At 40.7% G+C, this 19,850-nt stretch overlaps 1 protein-coding gene across 1 annotated transcript in view; it reads left to right on the forward strand.

Moving 5' to 3' along the window:
* The window catches only part of GRID2 (glutamate ionotropic receptor delta type subunit 2), a 1,117,957-nt gene that overhangs the window by 931,276 nt on the left and 166,831 nt on the right, over positions 1 to 19,850 (forward strand). The window contains exon 12 of the mRNA XM_087724106.1: positions 17,842 to 17,980. Within this exon, the coding sequence (XP_087580232.1) occupies positions 17,842 to 17,980 (139 nt within the window). The remainder of the gene's footprint in view (positions 1 to 17,841; positions 17,981 to 19,850) is intronic.

Below are 19,850 nucleotides of genomic sequence, written 5' to 3' on the forward strand. Positions count from 1 at the left end.
CACATTTAAAAGTTTCAAGGAAAGACATTCATTTTACTAAGGAACTCTACCTCTGGAGATACACGTTACAGGTAGTCCTTGACTTACAACCAATTTGAAGTTACGGCAGACCCGGAAAAAGAGACTGACGGTCTAGTTTTGAAGTTCTGATGTCATTCCCTCCTACCCACCCTTGGTCACATGACTGCATTATGGATGCTCAGTAACTGGCCCACATTTATGGCTGCTTACAGCATTCCATGGTCATGGTGTTTACTTCCTGTTTCTGGTTAAAAAAATGTTTACTTCCTGTTTATGGTATAAAAAAAAATAACACTATGAGATTGCTTTACAATCATAAACTAACTCAATGCTCAATCCAGGAGTTCGATTCTCACCAGGCTCAAGGTTGACTCAGCCTTCCATCCTTCTGAGGTCGGTAAAATGAGCAATATTTTGGGGGGCAATATACTGACTCTGTAAACTGCTTAGAGAGGGCTATAAAGCACCATGGGGCATGTATATGAGCCTAAGTGCTATTGCTTCCTGATGAATTCAGCAGTTGGCTAAGCTAATTTGTTCTGGATATAATTAAAAAAATAGTTTTTCCAACATCCTGATTTTTTTTTAATAAACTCATTCACGTAACCCCATCGTTTTGAATTAGCATCATAATATGTTATTTAAAAAATTGAAAGTATGGAGTTGTCAAGATTACATGTCTGCCAACATTCACAGGTATAATTCCCATTTCACTGAGGGGATTAAAGAGTATTAAATGTGCAAACAGAAAATACAACCCAAAACTAATATATTTTTCCCATCCAAAAATTTAAAATTACACTCATTTTTAAATATGCAGGGAGCACAACTTTCTGGGTTTTAAAAAAAAATGAGTGGAAAGAAAATATTTTCATATATTGTCATTAGAAAAGAAGAATTCACAATCTAAAACTTAACCTTTAGGGAATGAAAGATGTTGTAAAGTTAAAGGTTCCCCTCACACAAGCGTGCTAATTGTTCCTGACCCTAGGGGGCAGTGCTCATCTCCGTTTCAAAGCCGAAGAGCCAGCGCTGTCCGAAGACGTCTCCATGGTCATGTGGCCAACATGACTAAATACCGAAGGTGCACAGAACGCTGTTACCTTCCCACCAATTTTTTACTTGCAGTTTTTACATGCTTTCGAACTGCTAGGTTGGCAGAAACTGGGACAAGTAATGGGAGCTCAATACGTTACATGGCACTAGGGATTCGAACTTCTGAACTGCCGACCTTCTGATCGACAAGCTCAGTGTCCTAGCCACTGAGCCACCCTTTGAAAGACGTATGGGGGAAGAAAAAAAATTCAGCCATGGGTGTGGCAGCACAAGGAAACAACAATTAATGACAATAGCCAGCCATCAACACCCTAATTAATAACTAAAATCTGCGCACAACCAGCAACCATAGAAATACAACATGCACAACAGCATAGTGAACATATTTTGGACAGCGAAAAGTTCCCTGAGGATGGGTTCCAACATGAATCTTAAAGCTCAGAAGAATAAAGCTTTGGTCTCAATGACCAACTCAGATTGGCTCCTGCAACATTAATCTGGGACCCATTTACTTGCCTTCTTTCACCCCTCAAAAATTTGCTGGGTATGGAATTAATTGTAGTTCCACGATGAAACCTTAGATTTAAACAGGATGTTTTTCTGACAGCTAACCAAGTAATTATTTAGCCCTCTAACTTCTGACGAGGGAGTGAAATTATTGTACATTGGGGAAGACCATATATCTACTTAAGGAATAGCATGGAGCATTGCTGCAAAGTCCTCCAGAAGGGGAAAAGCAAGAAACCTGTATATTATTTCACCGTCTTCTACCTCTGTGAAGAACTTCGCAATTGCTCTCCTCAGGATATCTTGCCACACTATATATTTGTCCCAACTACAAGGATAGGATTAAGGGCATTGCAATAGAATGGAAATCCTTCAGTGGGGGAGATATATATATAGTTCAGCAGGAGAGATGTAGGAACAGGTTTTCTTCATCTGTTATTTGTTTGACAAGGAAAGATCTGCACTAGAACATTAAGCAAGAGCAAAAGTTTAGGTCACTCTACAAATGTCTCACGCTTGGCCATAACTTTTAGAAACATATTGCTTGCAAGTTTATCCAGGCGTTTAAAAGAGCTTACGCTTGGAGAGACCACTCAGGTAGATCACAGAGCTATTCGGGCTAGCATTAGGAACAAATGCTGTTGAAGAAACTACAAAAGCAATTGAAGTCCTCTAAAGTAGCAGCTGTTGTGGCCCGCCAGTGGAGCCAGAGTTGGACAGTGAGCAGGTTGGGGAGGAACATGGGCCAGTCCTGGAGGCTGGGGAAGGCTCAGACGAGGGCTCTGCGTCGGAGGCAGAGATGGGGCCCAGGCTGTCTGGTGGTTCTCAGCTGCCTTTGGAGCTAGACATCAGTGAGACAGAGGAACAGGTGGAACCTATTCCCAGTGTGTGCATGCACAGAACTGCCAGAAGAAAAGAACAGTTAAGAAATCAGGGTCGACTTGGAAGTAAAGCCACAGGTGGATGGTGAATGGCCCCTCCCATAGGAAATAAAAGAGGAACGAAAGGGGAGTGGGCTTTTGCAGGAAACAATTCCTTTGTTCATTCGTTCATTCATTTCAGTAGTATGGTGATCTGTCCGTGAATCTCAGAGACTCTGTGCCAAGTCTTTCCTTACACAGCACTGTGTTTGGAAAATATTTAGATGGCAGCTTTCCAGGTCTGTGGTCATAAATTCACCTTTGAAAGACTGTTTACCAGGCCTTTGCTGAATGTGAATGAGAGGAATTCACATTCATTTAATAAAAGGGGTTTTGGCAGGGCCAGGAATCTGCTTCATGCTTTCTGGAGAAGCCTAGGTCAGAACAGCGGCCTCCAAACTTTGGGGAACCACAGGGACTGGTTTGATGGAGAGAGGTTTTCCCACGAACTGGAGGCAGCCTGGTTTCATGTGCTGCCTACATTCCATTGATAGAGCTTCGCTTGTTTGCTCATCCAGGTTTCAGGCATGCTGTATCCCTGCTCTAAAGCAAAAGTTGAGAGAGATTTATTCTGTGCCCTTTCATCTAAATACTGTACTGAAGTTTCCAATTTTCTCTTCAGCTTTCTTTTTCTGCAGAAGGGCCTTTTATCTACCAAGCTTATCATCAAGGTGTGTTTCATTCCTTTTACTGGAAATTTCCGCATAGTTCACTTTATTTTGCAAGGTGGCAGAAACCGTTGCTAACATTTACTATCGTATATCTAGCTGTAATGTTATATAGCCTCCCTGACTGCTTCTTCTTTCTGATTTAAAAAAGGGGGGGGGGGGCTGGATGAATGCCTTCATAGTATCTTTCCTGCCATGAAACTGACAGAAAAAAAAATATTTGTTAAAAATACAGAATGCAGAATAACAGAGTTGGAAGGGACCTTGGAGGTCTTCTAGTCCAACCCCCTGCTCAAGCAAGAAACCCTACACCATTCCAGACAAATGAGCTCAATCTCTTCTTTAAAACCTCCAGCGATGGAGTGCTCCAAGTGATGGAGCATCCACACCTGTTCCACTGTTTAATTTTTCTCACTGACAGAAAATTTCTCCTGACATTTATCTTCTCTTCAGGTTAGACTGCATCTCATTTACATCTTTGCAAAATCTTCCACATCCAGCTGGACAGAGATAATTTAGCAAAATAGCAAAAACCAAGAGTTCGATAGATATTCTCCTTGAGGAAAAGGATGTTTGGATGGAGTAGGTTTGAGAAAAGTTTGACTGGTTTCTTCTTTTTTTGAGACCAAAGTAATATTCTTCTTATGTCCTACTGGTCAGCGATTCTCCTTTGAGATATTGTTTGAATCACTTTTCAGTGAGGTGGAGAACTAGAAGTCTTCTAGAAGTTGCAAAATTACAAATCGTACCACCAAAAGTGGCATTCTTTCCTTTGAAGCTTTTCAATTAGGCCAAATTTAAAACATTTGTACCAGAAGTGGATTCCTACCAGTTCAGACCGGTTTGGCTGAGTAGGTAGTCACTAGGCCTGCCATGCCCCCCAACCGGTTCTCTTGGTGGTGGCGCCATCTTGATTTTTGGTTCTGCTCATGCACAATTCAGTAAGAATTGTGTGTAACAGACAGAATTGGGCACATATCAAATGTTGCAAACAGGATAGCATAGGTGAAGCTTCCAGGTAAAATTACAGCCCCGGAATATTGAAAAGCAGATCTCACATATTGCTCAGGCTTAACCAGTCTTAGTGATCAAAAAGCTACAGACATTTTCACTGAGCTAGACTTTGCTTGCAAAATGCTTTTATAACTGGTTGTCTTTATAAGATCTTTTCTGTTATCCATCTACATCCACTCCATGTTGCACAGGTTAATCCGCGCAATGCGGGATTGTTTTAGATTTCAGCATTGGCTCTTCTTTCGATATTTATTCTTTCCAACCCAAAAAAAGGAAAAAAAATGGTGTGTTGGGTTCTTTATCTATCTGTCTCCCTGTTCATTGGGCCAAAATGGGAGCAAATTTGGCATGGGGGAGAGGATACATTAAGGCGGAACATGGTCTAGATCCAGCTGAGAGATGTGGGGTAAACAAAATTCAATTGCTTAATGCATCCCTTGCTTTTGCATTATGGTATTTGAGAAGATTCTTGAGGATCCTTTGGAAATCAATCCTGACTTCTTTGGAAGGACAGATCCTGAAGCTGAAGCTCAAATACTTTGGCCACCTAATGAGAAGATAAGACTTGTCAGGATTGCTTTTGTTCAATTCCTAGCAAAGGAAAACTCTTCACTCCATAGATTCAGAGAAAAGGTACTTTTACTAGGAGAGAACTGAATGCAACACGTTTCAGGCAAGATCTGAGGCAAAAGCATGCAAAGCAGCAAATTGAAACAGTAGAGCCCAACCTCCCTGATAGCTAACAACCAGAGGGCAAGCACCAGCCAGGAAATGCTTGGAGAAAGACTTTGATGCAAATGTATCATCTCTGGCTGCTGCATACCAAAGCTACAAGAAATGACCTTGGAGAGATAAGCATAGCCCAGACAGTAGTTGCAAAGCTGCAATGAAAAATTCTCCACTGACCCTCCCTCCCATTTCCATGGCAGCAAGCAGCAGGCTGACTGACAGGATTCCTTGTAAAAGACCCTGATGTTGGGAAAGATGGAAGGCAAAACATCCCAAAAGGATGAAGAAGCTCCTTGGATGAGAAGTTAAACATCATCAAAGAAAAACCAGAAAGGCCAGTTGCCTCTTGAAAAAGCACCTTTAGGACAACCATGACCTGGATGACTGAGATCCATAGACATGGAAGACAAAGGGAGAAAGGGATGGCAGAGGATGAGATGGTTAGGTACTGTCATCAATGCAATGAATGTGAATTTGGGCAAACTCCAGAAGTCAGTGGAGAACAGGGAAGCCATGGGGCCGTCAGAAGTTGGAAGCTATTTAGTGATTGAACAGCAATGCTTCTCAATGGGAATGAGAGTTGAAGAACAACTTGGAATACTGCTGACTTCTCCATTCTAAGCCCTCCCCTATCTTATTTTGATTATATGATTCAGAGCAATGTATTATTGCAGAAATCATATTCTGCAGATGTTCACTGCTTCTTCTATGTATAGCCTTACCATGCATCCTCACATGAACAGGATATTTCCAGCTTTGTGTTCCAGTCCAAGTATCTGGCCCACTTTTTAAAAACAAAAGCAATCCAAGAAAATGGAAGAGACTTTTGATCCAGAAACACTTTTCTAAAAGTCTCAGTGCCTGATTTTTAGCAACTTTGATGCTCCTCTGTTTGTACTGAAGCTCCTGACATTTGCAGATGTATAGTATAGTTTAATTATACAAATACGTTTAGGGAAAACATAAAAATCTACAACTACTTGCTTTATCTATAACTTTGCTCCTAGATCAACCATTCAAAAATATAATGTTTGTCTATGAGGACAGGCAAAGAGGTGCATTTTTTTAAACTGTAGTTATTTATTATATTCTTTTCTTATCCTTCAACTGGAATTAATGCTCAAAGTGTCTAATAAGCAATAACATCTATGAATATAAAAATGGCTTGTGTGTTTGTGTGTTTGTGTGTGTGTATGTGTGTGTGTGTTCTCCAGCATAACTCTGGAACGCCTCAAACAATTTCAACCAAACCTGGTACACAGATGACTTACTCTCTGGAAACAAATATTGTGGGAGAAGACACCCCAACACCCCTCAGTGTGTGTGTGTGTGTGTGTGTGTGTGTGTGTGTGTGTGTGTTCCAGCATAACTCTGGAATGCCTGGTCTGCAGAAACGAAAATAAATTAATTATATCTGTAGTGCAAAATCACGGTACTTTTGACAGTGATAGTGTGCATTAGTGTGATAGTGTTAGGATACAGCCTGTTGTGCCTTAAGATGGTGTCTACTGTACAGCACAGAGGAGTTGCCATGTACGCCACAAGGGGGCTCCAACCTAATATAGAACTAGGATAAATAAATACCCAGGCAACGCTGGATTATCAGCTAGTTTTAAATAAAATACAATATTCATGTTGTCCTATAGCTATGTTTCAATTCAAAATAAACAAAAACCAAAAATAAGCACATCCAGTAATTAAAACCATTTTCCGTATCAATACAAAGGCCTACATTGGGAGTCTCAAACTCGCGGCCTGCGGGCCGGATGCGTCATGTGCTGGCCACGCTCAGTTTAGTGAAGGAGAAAAAAGTCACGATATGTCACGTGACGAAGCCATGACAATGTGAGTTTGACACCCCTGGCCTACATGGATTAAAAACACTGGTAAGAAGAGAACCAAGAGGGGGCTGGTTTGTTATTATTTGGGTAGGACAGCGATGGCTAACCTTTTTGTCATCGCGTGCTGAAAGCACGCATTTGTGCATGTGCCAACGGGCACCTGCGCTCATAATGCAATGCATGCATTAACCCCCCAGCATACCCCTCCCCCTGCTGCATGCATGTGTGACCCCCCCTTCACTCCCCCACTCCCACGCATGTGCACACATCTCCTGCATGTGTTCCGCCCCCACACATGTGCAGCAAAGACCTGAAAATCAGCTAGCCGGCGGGAGGCTTGCGCACATGCACAGTTCGCATGCCCGCAGAGAGAGCTCTGCGTTCACCATCATGGGGCTAGGAGATCCAAAAGGGGACTTCTCTCCGTCTCTTCCCTCTCCCTCCATCTCCTTCTCCCTTGCTCCACTCCCTTGCTTCCTTATATTCCCCCATGTTACTTCTCTGACATTGCTTGGATAAAAAACTTTTTGGAAGAATGCTGTTTTGTATAACATACTGTATGGGATAAAATCTGAACCAAAACTATTAGTGTGGAGAGATAGGCAGTGGGTGTTTGTATCTCCATCTATATTCCTGTGTGTGAGTATGGCAAGATAGTTACAGATTTAGTGATCCATGTAGTGTGCTGCATATAAAGGCAGTTTATATCAGAATTGAAGTAGAAAAAACTCTTGGATGTATAACAAGTTTCCAATCAGAAACATACAGAATGCAAACACTTAGTGTTGCAGAAGACAGAAACAAGTCATGAATTTCCTACTTTCTCTTATTTTCCATTTTGCTGATCTTCACCTATGACTTTCTTTTAAGAGGCAGAGATCAATTAAGAAGGATACAACTTTTTCCCCCTGTTTAAGAGCTGCAACATTTGTCTATGGCCTATAAATACGTTGTAGTGGAGCTTGTCTAACTGAAATAATTGGTGCTCTCATTATTCTTCGGCAAATCGTAGCTAGAAATGAACTTGAGCAGGTTGATAAGAGCTGGTAATACTTTTGCTGGTGACGGGGCATGAACTGTTAAAAGAAAAATATTACTGAAGGTCAAAAATATAAAATAGCCAAATAACACATTTTCTCCACCTTGCTCCTGGTTAGATAAACATGGAAACTATGATTTTTTAAAAAAATAGGAAATAGTGGTATCTGAAACAAGTAGTAAACAGTCTTGGTATACTATAGGCTTGGCTGACAGTTTTCAGAACTGCAGCTAGCATGACTGACAATTTTCCTAGCTAAGAATTTTGGGTGGTATAATTACAACTCATCTGAAAATCAGCAGGTGGGAAGGCTGCAGTAGATTTTAAAAGGTTAGGAACATTGAAGAGGGGCTGGAGAGCAGAGCATTCATCCAAATCTTGCCAGGATAGCTCAGAATTAAGGCAAGTACAGAAAGCTACTGTGGGTAAAATGAAAAGACCTACTATGTAGATAAAATGGGGCAAGTAAGAGAAGATTGGTGACTCATTTTAAAACAGTAACATGCCCATTTGGCTATATTTTGGGATTGGGAGGGGAGCTTAAAAGTAGGGGTCTATCATGCCTAACCTTAGAACCATTTAAAATCCCCCCACCCCCATTAAGAAAGCACTCCAACAATATGTTGTCACTGTATATATTAATTATAGCAGATTAATCTCAGGGTGCTGGTGGAACAATAGAAATGGTTGGAGACCATTAGATGGACAATAGACAATAGAAGCTTGAGACCCTGTGGAATGATCACCCTGCAGAGATCCGGACCCTTCCCACTCTCTCGGCCTTCCATAAGGCTACTAAAACCTGGCTGTTCCGGCAGGCCTGGGGCTGTTGACCCCAAAATATGGTCCAGCCCCACTTGGAATGGAGTGCATGGTGTGTTTTTAAATCTATCTTTTCTTTCTTCTATTCTTTTGATTTATTGTATTATTAGCCGCCCGGAGCCCTTCGGGATTGGGCGGCATACAAATGCTATTAAACTTTGAAACTTTGAAACACACATGCTACCTGATACAATTGTGGTGTGGTTTGATTGATGTCAGCCTAAACAGGTGCTTTCCATTCCAATTACTTGATTATCTATCTATCTATCTATCTATCTATCTATCTATCTATCTATCTATCTATCTATCTATCTATCTATCTATCTATCTATCTAACTATCTATCTTCCTTCCTTCCTTCCTTCCTTTTTTCTTTCTTTCTCTTTAATTTCTTTCACTTTTTTCTTCCTTTCTTTTCCTTCCTTCCTTCTTTCCCTTTTTGAGATTTCAAGATTTTAGTTAAGAAATATATCTAGATAAAATGTGCTCAGCTTGTGAATGTTGACACTGGTATTATTTCTGGATATTCCTCCATCTAAAATAAACAGTATGCTGTAGGATGCAAAATTCTTTATGTAATTTTTTCCTATATTTGATTTGTGGGCTTAATCTTAGCTAATACTACTTTTTTTCATTTTTGCCTTTTAAAATGTTTTAAAATAAGAATGGAGTATATGAAAAACCTATATTACAACTTTATGAAAAATATCATTTTATTTTGTTCTTGCTCTACTGGTTGTTTCGACATGATAGAGTTATTAATGTTTTGGAACACCAATAAAGCAATTGCACAGGTGGTGAAATATATAAATTCTATATGTTTTTTCATGACAGGATTTTATTATGAACATTTCATATTTTTATATCTTTTCTCTGCTGCATTTTGCTGTTATAGATTTAAAAAGAAAAGGCTTTTCTATTTCCCCCTTTTTTAAACGTAGAGTAGAGTAGAGTAGAGTAGAGTAGAGTAGAGTAGAGTAGAGTAGAGTAGAGTAGAGTAGAGTAGAGTAGAATAGAATAGAATAGAATAGAATAACAGATAGTTGTCCAATCTCTTCTTAAAAACCTCCAGTGCTGGAGCATTCACAACTTCTGGGGGCAAATTGTTCCATTGATTAATTGTTCTCACTGTCAGGAAATTTCTTCTTGGTTCTAAGTTGCTTCTCTCCTTGATTAGTTTACACCTATTGCTTCTTGTCCTGCCCTCGGGTGCTTTGGAGAATAGCTTGACTCCCTCTTCTTTGTGGCAACCCCTGAGATATTGGAACACTGCTATCATGTCACACACACACACGCACACACACACACACACACACACACACACACACACACCAGTCCACCTTTTCATTAAACTAGACATACCCAATTCCAGCAACTGTTCTTTGTATGTTTTAGCCTCCACTAATCACCCCTAATCATCTCTATTGCTCTTCTCTACACTCTTTCTAGAGTCTGAATCTTTATTTTTAAAGAAGAATAAAACTTCCTCCATATTTTCTTCCTTCTTGTTCACTTGTATATTGAATTTTCCTCCCTGCTTTTCCATTGTTATTCCAAAGTACCTTCAGCATTACTGGCCATATTGCCCCACCACTACTGCAGGTGCGAACTATCTCAGGTGGAGCTCAATTATAATATTCATTTATTTATCCATCCATCCATTCATTCATATCCACCACCAAGCATGGGCAGAGAACAAAGTCCTCAAAGACTTACAAAAGAACAGCAGTGTAGGGCAGAACCTAATCTCAGGAGAGATGATGTTCAGAAGGGTTGGTGCCATGATAGGAACATCTTTTTTTCATCATGCTACTAGGTCACATTCCTTTGCTGATGGTACTTGCAATGACTTTTCTTTCCAGATTGGATGGAAACAGTAGAATCAACTAGGAAGTAGCAGTCTGATATGTAATCCATCCCTAAATCATGTAAGGCTTTAAAGATAACTATCAGTACCTTGAGTTATACCCAGTGGTGGGATTCAGAAAATTTACTATCAGTTCTGTGGGTGTGGCTTAGTGGCCATGGCATGGCTTGGTGGACATGGCTTGGTGGACATGGCAGGGGAAGGATACTGCAAAATCCCCATTTCCTCCCGATCAGCTGGGACTCGGGAAGCAGAGAATAGATTGGGGCGAAGCCAGTCAGAGGTAGTATTTACTAGTTCTCCAAGCTATTCAAAACTTCCGCTACCAGTTCTCCAGAACTTGCCAGAACCTGATGAATACCACCTCTGGTTATACCCCAGAATCAAACTAGTACCCAATGCAGCTCATGAAGCCGTAGACTCCATTAACCAGCACCATTAACACCCCCATGTCACTGTATTCTTCAGCAGCTGAAGCTTCCGAATAGTCCAAGGGCAGCCCCATGTAGAGTGCACTGTAGTAGTCCAAACAGAAAGTCACATGGTCATGAGGGACTATGAGAAAATCCTTCCAATCAGTTGCAACTAATGCCAAACACAAAGCTATACAAAGTCCCTCCAAGCCATGATTTCCATATCCTCTTCAGGCAGCAGCCAGGAATCCAGGTGACCTTCCACTTTGGCCACTGACTCTGTCTAAGGCAGTGCTATCTCCTCCATAACCAAAGATGGAAGATCCCCAAACACAGGACCTCTAAAGACTCAAAGCCACTCTTGGTTTGCTTGGGTTGAGCTGAAGGCTGTTGTTCCCATCTAAGCTCTCACGGTGTCCAGAAACTGAGATGATGCTTGAATACTTCCAAAGTATCATTCAGACAGTTTCAGGTAGAGATATACAAAATACCACGTCGAACTATTGGATCACTTCACTCAGAAACTTCATGGGAATGTGAAATAAGTGGGAAGTAAATTGTCGTGGCCCACTGGCTGCCAGCAGAGCTAGCTGCAGAGTCAGACGAGGGGGAGGTTGAGGAAGAGCATTTTGAAAGCTCTGATAAGGAAATAGCATCAGAGACAGAGTCGGCAGCAGTGGGTTTCACTTATTTTTACCACCGATTTGTGCACGCATGTACCTTCTGTGCATGTGCCCGGCCTTCTGCACCTGCACTTTGCTCATGCGTGTACCTTCCATGTATGCACCTGGCCTCGAAAACGTGGCTAAATGTGACTGGGCACGTGGCAGGCCCACCCGCGATCTTTGCTACCGGTTCGCCTGAACTGGTCAAAACCGACTGAATATCACCTTTGGGGCCCATCCCAGATGCACATATGCGCAAAGAGGGAAAGAGAGGAGAGCAAAGGAAAACAATAAGCCGGCTCTCAAGGAAAAGCAGGTGTGGATGCTAGCCACTACCAACCACCACCCATCTGGGAAATAAATAGTAGGGGCTTGGGAGTGGCCAGTTGTCACAGACAACCGTCCACTTTTAGGATACAGCAGGCAATTTGGAATTGTTGGCCAGATTTGTTTGGACTCATTATGCTTGATTTTTCTTTAACCACGTGAATGGAAGATTCTTCCTACCCTGTTTGAAAAGGTTTTTTTTTTTTGTACTCATGAATAAGTGTCTTATCATTACTTGCTAAGAATGTAAATACTGAACCCCGCCCCCCCCCCACCCTAACTTACTATAAAAAGATTCCAAACCTCTGCATGTGTGTTTCTCATAAATATACATAAAATACTTTATTAAGTTACATGTTACTTATATTATAAGGTAAGTAATATGTAATGTAATTATATTATATAATTTATATTACATATCAATATGTCATTCAAGGTACCCTGGCAGAGCAATTTAGCGATTAATAAATAAGTCCAAGCCCTGCCATCAAGGTGGATTGGAAAGGACAATATGAAATTAGAAAACCAATATGAAATATAATGATCAGCGATAGTTCGAATTTAAAAATGTAAGCCGTGTCCATTGTTCCATTAAACGTGAAATGGAATTGTGGCCCACCCATGGCTCATCTCTGCTCTCCTGTCTCATTGATGAAAATAGATACTATGCAGGAACCGTCCAATTTTTAATCATGGTGATTGAACTCCCTCGTATAAATGTATGTACATCACAGATACATATTCCTCAAGAATCATCCTGTTCTGCTGAATAATCAAAAGGGAGAATGTTAAAGAAAAATGTAGGGAGTCTCTCACTAAAGAAAGTTACTTGTAAACCAGATATTCAGTGCCCGTTATTTTAGGGTTCATGCCACATCAGTGGTGGGATTCAAATAATTTATCAACCAGTTCTCTGCCTTAATGACCAGCTGGGTGGGCGGGGCTCGGTGGTCATGTGATCATGTGGGCGTGGCCAAGTCAATGTCATTCAGGTCGATGGGCACTTCGCCTTAGTTGGTAATAAGGGTTAACTGGAGAGGCAGTTTTTGTAAACAGGGCAATAAAGATTAGGGTTGAAACAACACCAGAATGTTTCCTTCCTGCCTTCCTTGCAGGATTAGCCCTGTAAAGTGGGGGAAAAACCAAAAGGAGATTTCTCCCAACAACCAGTTCTCCGAACTGCTTAGAAAGTTACCAACCGGTTCTCCCAATAGGTGCAAACTGGCTGAATCCCACCACTGATGCACATGTACATGTGCATATTATGTCCTTATTAGTTTTGGGTAACAGTTCATCAGAGACCTTTAAAATGGATAGGAACAGGGTTGAACATTCAATTCTGTATCCTACCAGAATATAGGTAAAGATTCCCCACGCACATGTGTACTAGTCAGTGGTGGGTTGCTAACTGGTTTACTACCGGTTGGCTTGTATTCGTGGGTGCTGTCGCCTCCCATTGCTGCCCCTACCGGTTCGGGCGAACCGGGTCGAACCAGTAGCAACACACCTCTGGTGCTAGTTGTTCCCGACTCTAGAGGGGGGGGTGCCGAAGAGCCAGCGCTGTCCGAAGACATCTCTGTGGTCATGTGGCTGGCATGACTAAACAGCGAAAGTTCTCCAGAACTGGTCAGAACCTGCTGAATACCACGTCTGAAAAAAGCACTTGTAGCTCAGGGTTGAACTGTGGGACCTTCAGCACTCTCTGAGCTTGGTGGTTTTCTTGCAGACATTTCATTACCATTTTAGCACTGATGATCTTAATTAGTTAGGTAATAAAACATCCGTAAGAAAAACACAAAGCTCAGAGAGCACCAGCTATTAAGTCTTTTGAAAAAAGATCACTCCATGACATCACCCCCAAAGGGGGTTAGTAAATTGAAAATCATTGTATTGCACACAATTTCCCTGACAGAATGTCAGTCCAGCGAGATCCAATTCTCAGCTCCACCCCCAGTTTTCTATTCCTCTTCAAAATTTTATTTAAGAGCTTCATTTATGGATAAAAGAAAGCCTAACATTGACTTTCAGTTCTTCTATTTCTCCTGCCGATTCACCGCATATAAAGAAGGTAGGGAACCGCTTTTAGGTTTTATTCAAGAGCTGTAAAAAATGAGAATGTGATTTAAGAAATATCTGGAGAAATTACAGGTTTCCTTTTTATCAGTCTACTCCTTTCAATTAAATTCACAGCAAATTATGGAGATTGACACTAGATGGTGAAAGGAGCAATCAAATCTATTGGATTTATTCTATATGCCTACCTAAAAAGTATAGTTCAAATGTAATTTGCTTTTTGATTGAAAAGTTTTTTAAAAAATCCTAAAAAAGAGGATAAGATAAAAATACTCTTTTTTTTTAATGTTCAGCTCTGATATTAGGTTTTTCAGAAGTTAGACATTTCATCTTCCTGAAGTCAAATATCAAATTAAACTATCCAGATAGAATCAAGATTCTATTTACATATGATTTGAAATACTTAACTACTATATGGATTAATAATTAATAATGGAAAACTATTTTTGGAATGATTGGTGACATTATGGTCAATTGAAAACATGAATGTATATTATAAATTAATGGGAATTCTTTGTTCTAATCTCCGCTTTTTCTCCTTGGAGATAGGTGATATTATAATACTTTAAAGTCTCATTGTTATTTGATAGATAATTATGAATCCAAGGAAATAAGGATTGTTACAAATGAAAGAATATTAATGGTAATTTGAACACATAATGCTCAATGACAGCGAAATATTCAGTTATGTTTAATGCAAAACCAGTGATGTTAATCTTAATCTTAAGAATTGATGCACAAAAACTTGTAACCAAACGACATGCTTGATGAAATGGAAGAAAGTTTTTTTTCTTTCTTTGTTTTGTATGTGTTGTTTTGTTTAAAAAGAATAAAAATATATTTTTTTAAAAAAGATTCTATTTTTTTAACAATAAGTTTTCAGAAGTAGGTAGACATTTGAAATATATAAGTAATGCTGATCCTATGTTATCTAATAATGGGTTTTGTTTTTAAAGACAAAACTTACCTGCATCAAAGACACCATTTGTAATTAACTCGGCATTTGCAGGAGAATAGGATGGACATAGCAGTCTTTATTTATTTTTTTAGTAGGCAATTCTTTCTTAATATACACTTAGTAATCAAATGGTTACAATCAAGACAGTGGCAAAGGATGTGCTTAATGGGATCATCATAATAAAATAATTGATTTATCATTGATGGAAACAAAGAATCCTGGGATTCATAGACAGATCTTTCCATGGTTATCAGTACTTTCACTTCCAGACTTTTATGAGTGAATATTGGATATGTATTGGGGGGAGTGGCTTGGTGGCTTAGAGGTGGAGTTCTTTTCTCACAATCAGGAGGCTGTGAGTTTGATCCTAGGTAACGACAAATATTTCTCTGTTTGAGCACAAAGAGAAAATATCTACTGCTAACTCCATCAGGAAGGGCATCCGCCCAGTAAATGATCAGCTCCATCCTGATGTAAGGGATTACAGGATCGTTAAAAAGAGAATGTGTACTGGAAATTAAATTCAAAATACTGGGGTTTGTCCCCTATACTGCCATCATCAGGATAAATAAAATAAAAAAGCTGCAGTCAGGATTAAGTTGGAAACCTCTTTGGTTCACATACACAACCAGGCATGTATCCTACATGCAACTGCTGTCTGTTTCACACAAGGAAATAGAACATGTTGGTGGAAACCATATATGATTGATGTCATTTTATTTATTTAGGAGTTGTTGGAAGAAATATCCTTCTGGGTTCAGTTCCAAGTGGGGGGAAAGACACTTGATTAATAATAGTTGCTTGGAAAGAAGGTTTATTGATGCTGGACAGGACCACGTGGTTTGAGGTCCTAGGGGAAAAGGGGAAGAGATGCTGAGAGTGCCCTGGTTTTATGTCCTCTCTGGGCTTTTAAACTTGAGCTTGTATTCTGATTGGTTGTCAGACTCCCATGGGGTCATGCAGGGGCAACTCTGTAGGCTCCCAAGCTTGTTGAGCCTTGCTGGGCAATGATGTAATCAAAGGGCTTTGGGGGTAGGTGAGATAGTCCAATCCATCTTGTGTGTGTCTGTGTGTTTGAGAGAGGGGGAGGGAGGGAGAGAGGGAGGAAGGAGGGGAAGGGAGAAGAAAAAGAAAAGAAAAGGAAAAAAGGAAACTTCTTTCGCAAAGGAGAAAAAACAAATGCTGTCGCTTTAAATTGGAACTGAGCATGCCTGGCTGTGGAATTCTGGGAGTTGAAATCCACAAGTCTAAAAAAATTTGAAACCCACCACTGTGTCAGTGCCTCACCAGCCATAAACCTCACCGCACATCACTGCTTCCTATACAGAGTCCTCTTCCCTTACCTCCCATTCTCTGACCATTTTCTTTAGCACTGTACTGTATTACATGGGAAAGAAGTTGACTATTCTAGATACAGTTTCAAAATAAGTGAGAGGAAACTTGAACAAATTCTGGTGGGTGTTTAATGCAGTTTACTGTCCGTATTTCTTCTGTGTCTAGGTTTATAACCAACAAAGTGGATGAATAATGGCTTTGACACAACTGAGGTGGAAAGGAAAGAGAAAAACGTTTTTGTAGTATCATGTCTTTTTTGTTCACAGATTTCAGATTCGTGTCCATCACGCTGACACTTTTCTGACTTTCAGAATAACCTTTATATTAATTTCTGTACATGTCATATTTTTTTCCCTAAAACAAAGCACACTGTATATTGCAACTGAATGAATGAGTCAATGAAATGTATTCCTTCATCATTCTGACACATCCATCTATTCGATAGGTATTTCTGCTGTGTTCTCAAAACCAAGAGTATTTGAATAAGCTATTTTTTCTGTCAACCAAATTATATATCAACCAAATTATTCATGTTCACAGAATGAACAACCCACAGTCTAGAGGTGGTATTCAGCAGGTTCTGACCAGTTCTGGAGAACCGGTAGCGAAAATTTTAGTTTGGAGAACTGGTAAATACCACCTCTGACTGGCCCCGCCCCCATCTATTCCCTGCCTCCCAAGTCCCAGCTGATCAGGAGGGAATGGGGATTTTGCAGTAACCTTCCCCTGCCACGCCCACCAAGCCATGCCCACCAAGGCACACCACGCCCACCAAGGCACGCCCACAGAACCGGTAGTAACAAAAAATGAATCCCACCAGTGCCACGATCACGGGTGGCAGGGTGGGAGGAAGGAAGGAAGGAAGGAAAGAAGGAAGGAAGGAAGGAAGGAAGGAAGGAAGGAAGGAAGGAAGGAAGGAAGGTGGTTTTTTTGTTTTTCTTTTATCAATGCAAATATACAGTATGTATTTATCTCCAGATATAAAAATTTTATAGAGATATTATTTGATTGACTGCTTTGTTTAAAAATTGGTTGCACTTTTCAATTTTTTTTATTTTATCAATTAACTTAACCACAAAGAGAGAGAAAAAACCTTGGATCTCAATGGCTGAATATAAATTAATACCGCCCTCTTTCTCTTTTCTCCCTCCAATGTCTGTGTGTGCATTATTGCATTTAGAAACTGTGCTTGTGTCTTTTTATACTAAAGAACAATCACATGTTGTGTTTATATATAGATGGGTTGATATCAGATCGCTTTCTAAAAAATATCTACATTTCCAAAGAGTTAATTAAAATCAATAGCAAAAAAACTTGCAAAGTAATAGAAATTGCTCATTATGCTAGATATTGAACCAGGTTTCTTGATAAATAGCAGAAATCTATTTAAGAGGATCCTCTTACTAAGTATCATGGAATAGTATATTTTCATCTATAGATGTTAATTATAGACTCCAACCTAGAATTTGAAGATTCTTTTCCTAGACTGATATCAATGATACTGTTTTATATGAGCATGTTCCTTAAGATTAAGGGATTTTCTTCTGCAATTAAAATTCTTACCATTCTACCCTTTTTGCTCCACAGGGGGAGAAGTTCCCTATACTACACTGGCAACTCGAATGATGATGGGTGCCTGGTGGCTGTTTGCCTTGATCGTCATTTCATCCTACACTGCAAATCTAGCGGCTTTTCTCACCATCACTCGCATTGAGAACTCCATCCAGTAAGTTTGCATAAGCGTGGGAGTAAGAGGCAAGCAAGAGTTTGAAAACCTCTTTGGCCAAAATCCAAGCCTACCCAACCAGAACCAGTGTAGAAGTAGGAGATAACCAGGCTGAGCTCAAGGGAGGGTTCGAGCACGTCATCAGCCTTGAGTCCCCTCAGGCCCACAAGAGATCTAAGTCCAACCCATCTTGAATTCTGTTGACTCTTATGCCACCAATTTGCTTTGAGCATTAGTATTTCAGGTTCTTACAGAGCAGTGATGGCAAACTTTTTCAGCACTGAGTGCTGAAAAGGGAGTGTGTGCATGGGCGCGCACTCATCGGGGACGCATCCCGGAAGAGAAACGGTCTAGTGGTGCATGCACGTGCTGGGAAATGAACTTCCGGTTTCCAGCGCATGCATGCTTGTTTTCCGGTCATGCACACATGACAATCAGCAGGCATGAACACAGCTCTTCCAGTTTCCAGCACTGCCGCATTTGCAAAAAACAAGTGATCGGCATATGCACGGCAGAAATCCGGAAGAGGAACGGGTGCCACCGCACATGCCAGCTGACATAGCTCCTCGTTCTACTTCAGGCACACATCTCCATCACGGTTATAGAGAGTGTTAGCATGCAATAAACCTGTTAGTTATTTGAACTACCTTACAGTAACATTCCATCTCTCTTGCCTTGTGTTCCCATCCCTATACTTTTTAAAATAAGACTAATCATAATGAAACACACAGACACACAGACACACACACACACACACACACACACACACACACACACACACACAAATAAGTCTGGCAAGTAAGTAGGGCTGATGGCTGCCTGCACCCATCATTTCAGAATAATAGAATAACAGCATAACAGATCTGGAGGTCTTCTAGTCCAACCCTTTGCTCAGGCAGGAAACTCATGTATCATTTCAGACAAATGGTTGTCCAATCTCTGTCCAATCTCTCCGTGCTGGAGATCCCACAACCTCTGGAGGCAGGTCGTTTCACTGATTCATTGTTCTAACTGTCAGAAAAATGTCAAATAGTTCCATCTGGTGTGACACTAGAATGTATTCTCAGATACAGCATTTCAACTTCCAAGGTTCTAAATAGTGCCTTGAGAAATGATTAGGTTATGAGATAGATTAACAGTGATTACAGCAGTAATGCTGGTGACAACACTAGAATCCTTGTTGGGTTTTGTTTTGCTTTGTCTCTTCTCTTTATTTTTTTCTTCCCTGTTTTAATAACAGAGGAAAAGGGAAACAGACCCTCAGCATGGCTGGTTGTCTCACCTTATCTGCTGGGAGGTGAAAGGTTTTCTGGCTCTCACAGTTTTACTACTTTTGACCGCTGTTTTACTGTCTGTGTGGGAGGGAACTGTCCTCTTCTCCTAAGGGCAGCTCCATTTATTCTGAATCCACTGCCAAGGTCTCTGCCAGGGGACAGGAGAGGAATGACTTCTCCCCTAAAATTGCAGTGATTCTCTGTATAGAAAGCGTACCTAGGCATTTTTTCTCTACTGTGCCTTTTTTTGTGAAAAGTATGTCCTGCATTGTTATTATTGATCTTTGCAGACCTTGGCAAACCTACAAGCCAGAGAATATAAGAATTCAAGATGGTCTGGATGAGCATTTGTCAGCATGGGCAACTTTAAGAGGTGTGGATCAGGCATGAAATGCTCCAATCTTCCCTACTGGTTCGGAACTGGGAGCATCCACAGGTGTGCACTCGCTTCACTTGTGCACGGCCCTTTTGCACATGCTCAAAGTGTCCCTGATGATGTCTGGGCAGGTGGGCGGAGCCTCCCACTGCCGCCACTACCGGTTTGCCCGAACCGGGGTAAACTGGCAGAATACCACCTCTGGTGTGGATGTCCACCC

This window comes from Thamnophis sirtalis, unplaced genomic scaffold (genome assembly GCF_051295495.1).
Source record: "Thamnophis sirtalis isolate CommonGarterSnake01/CBP01778 unplaced genomic scaffold, rThaSir2_p1.2 scaffold_10, whole genome shotgun sequence".
Classification (NCBI taxonomy): domain Eukaryota; kingdom Metazoa; phylum Chordata; class Lepidosauria; order Squamata; family Natricidae; genus Thamnophis; species Thamnophis sirtalis.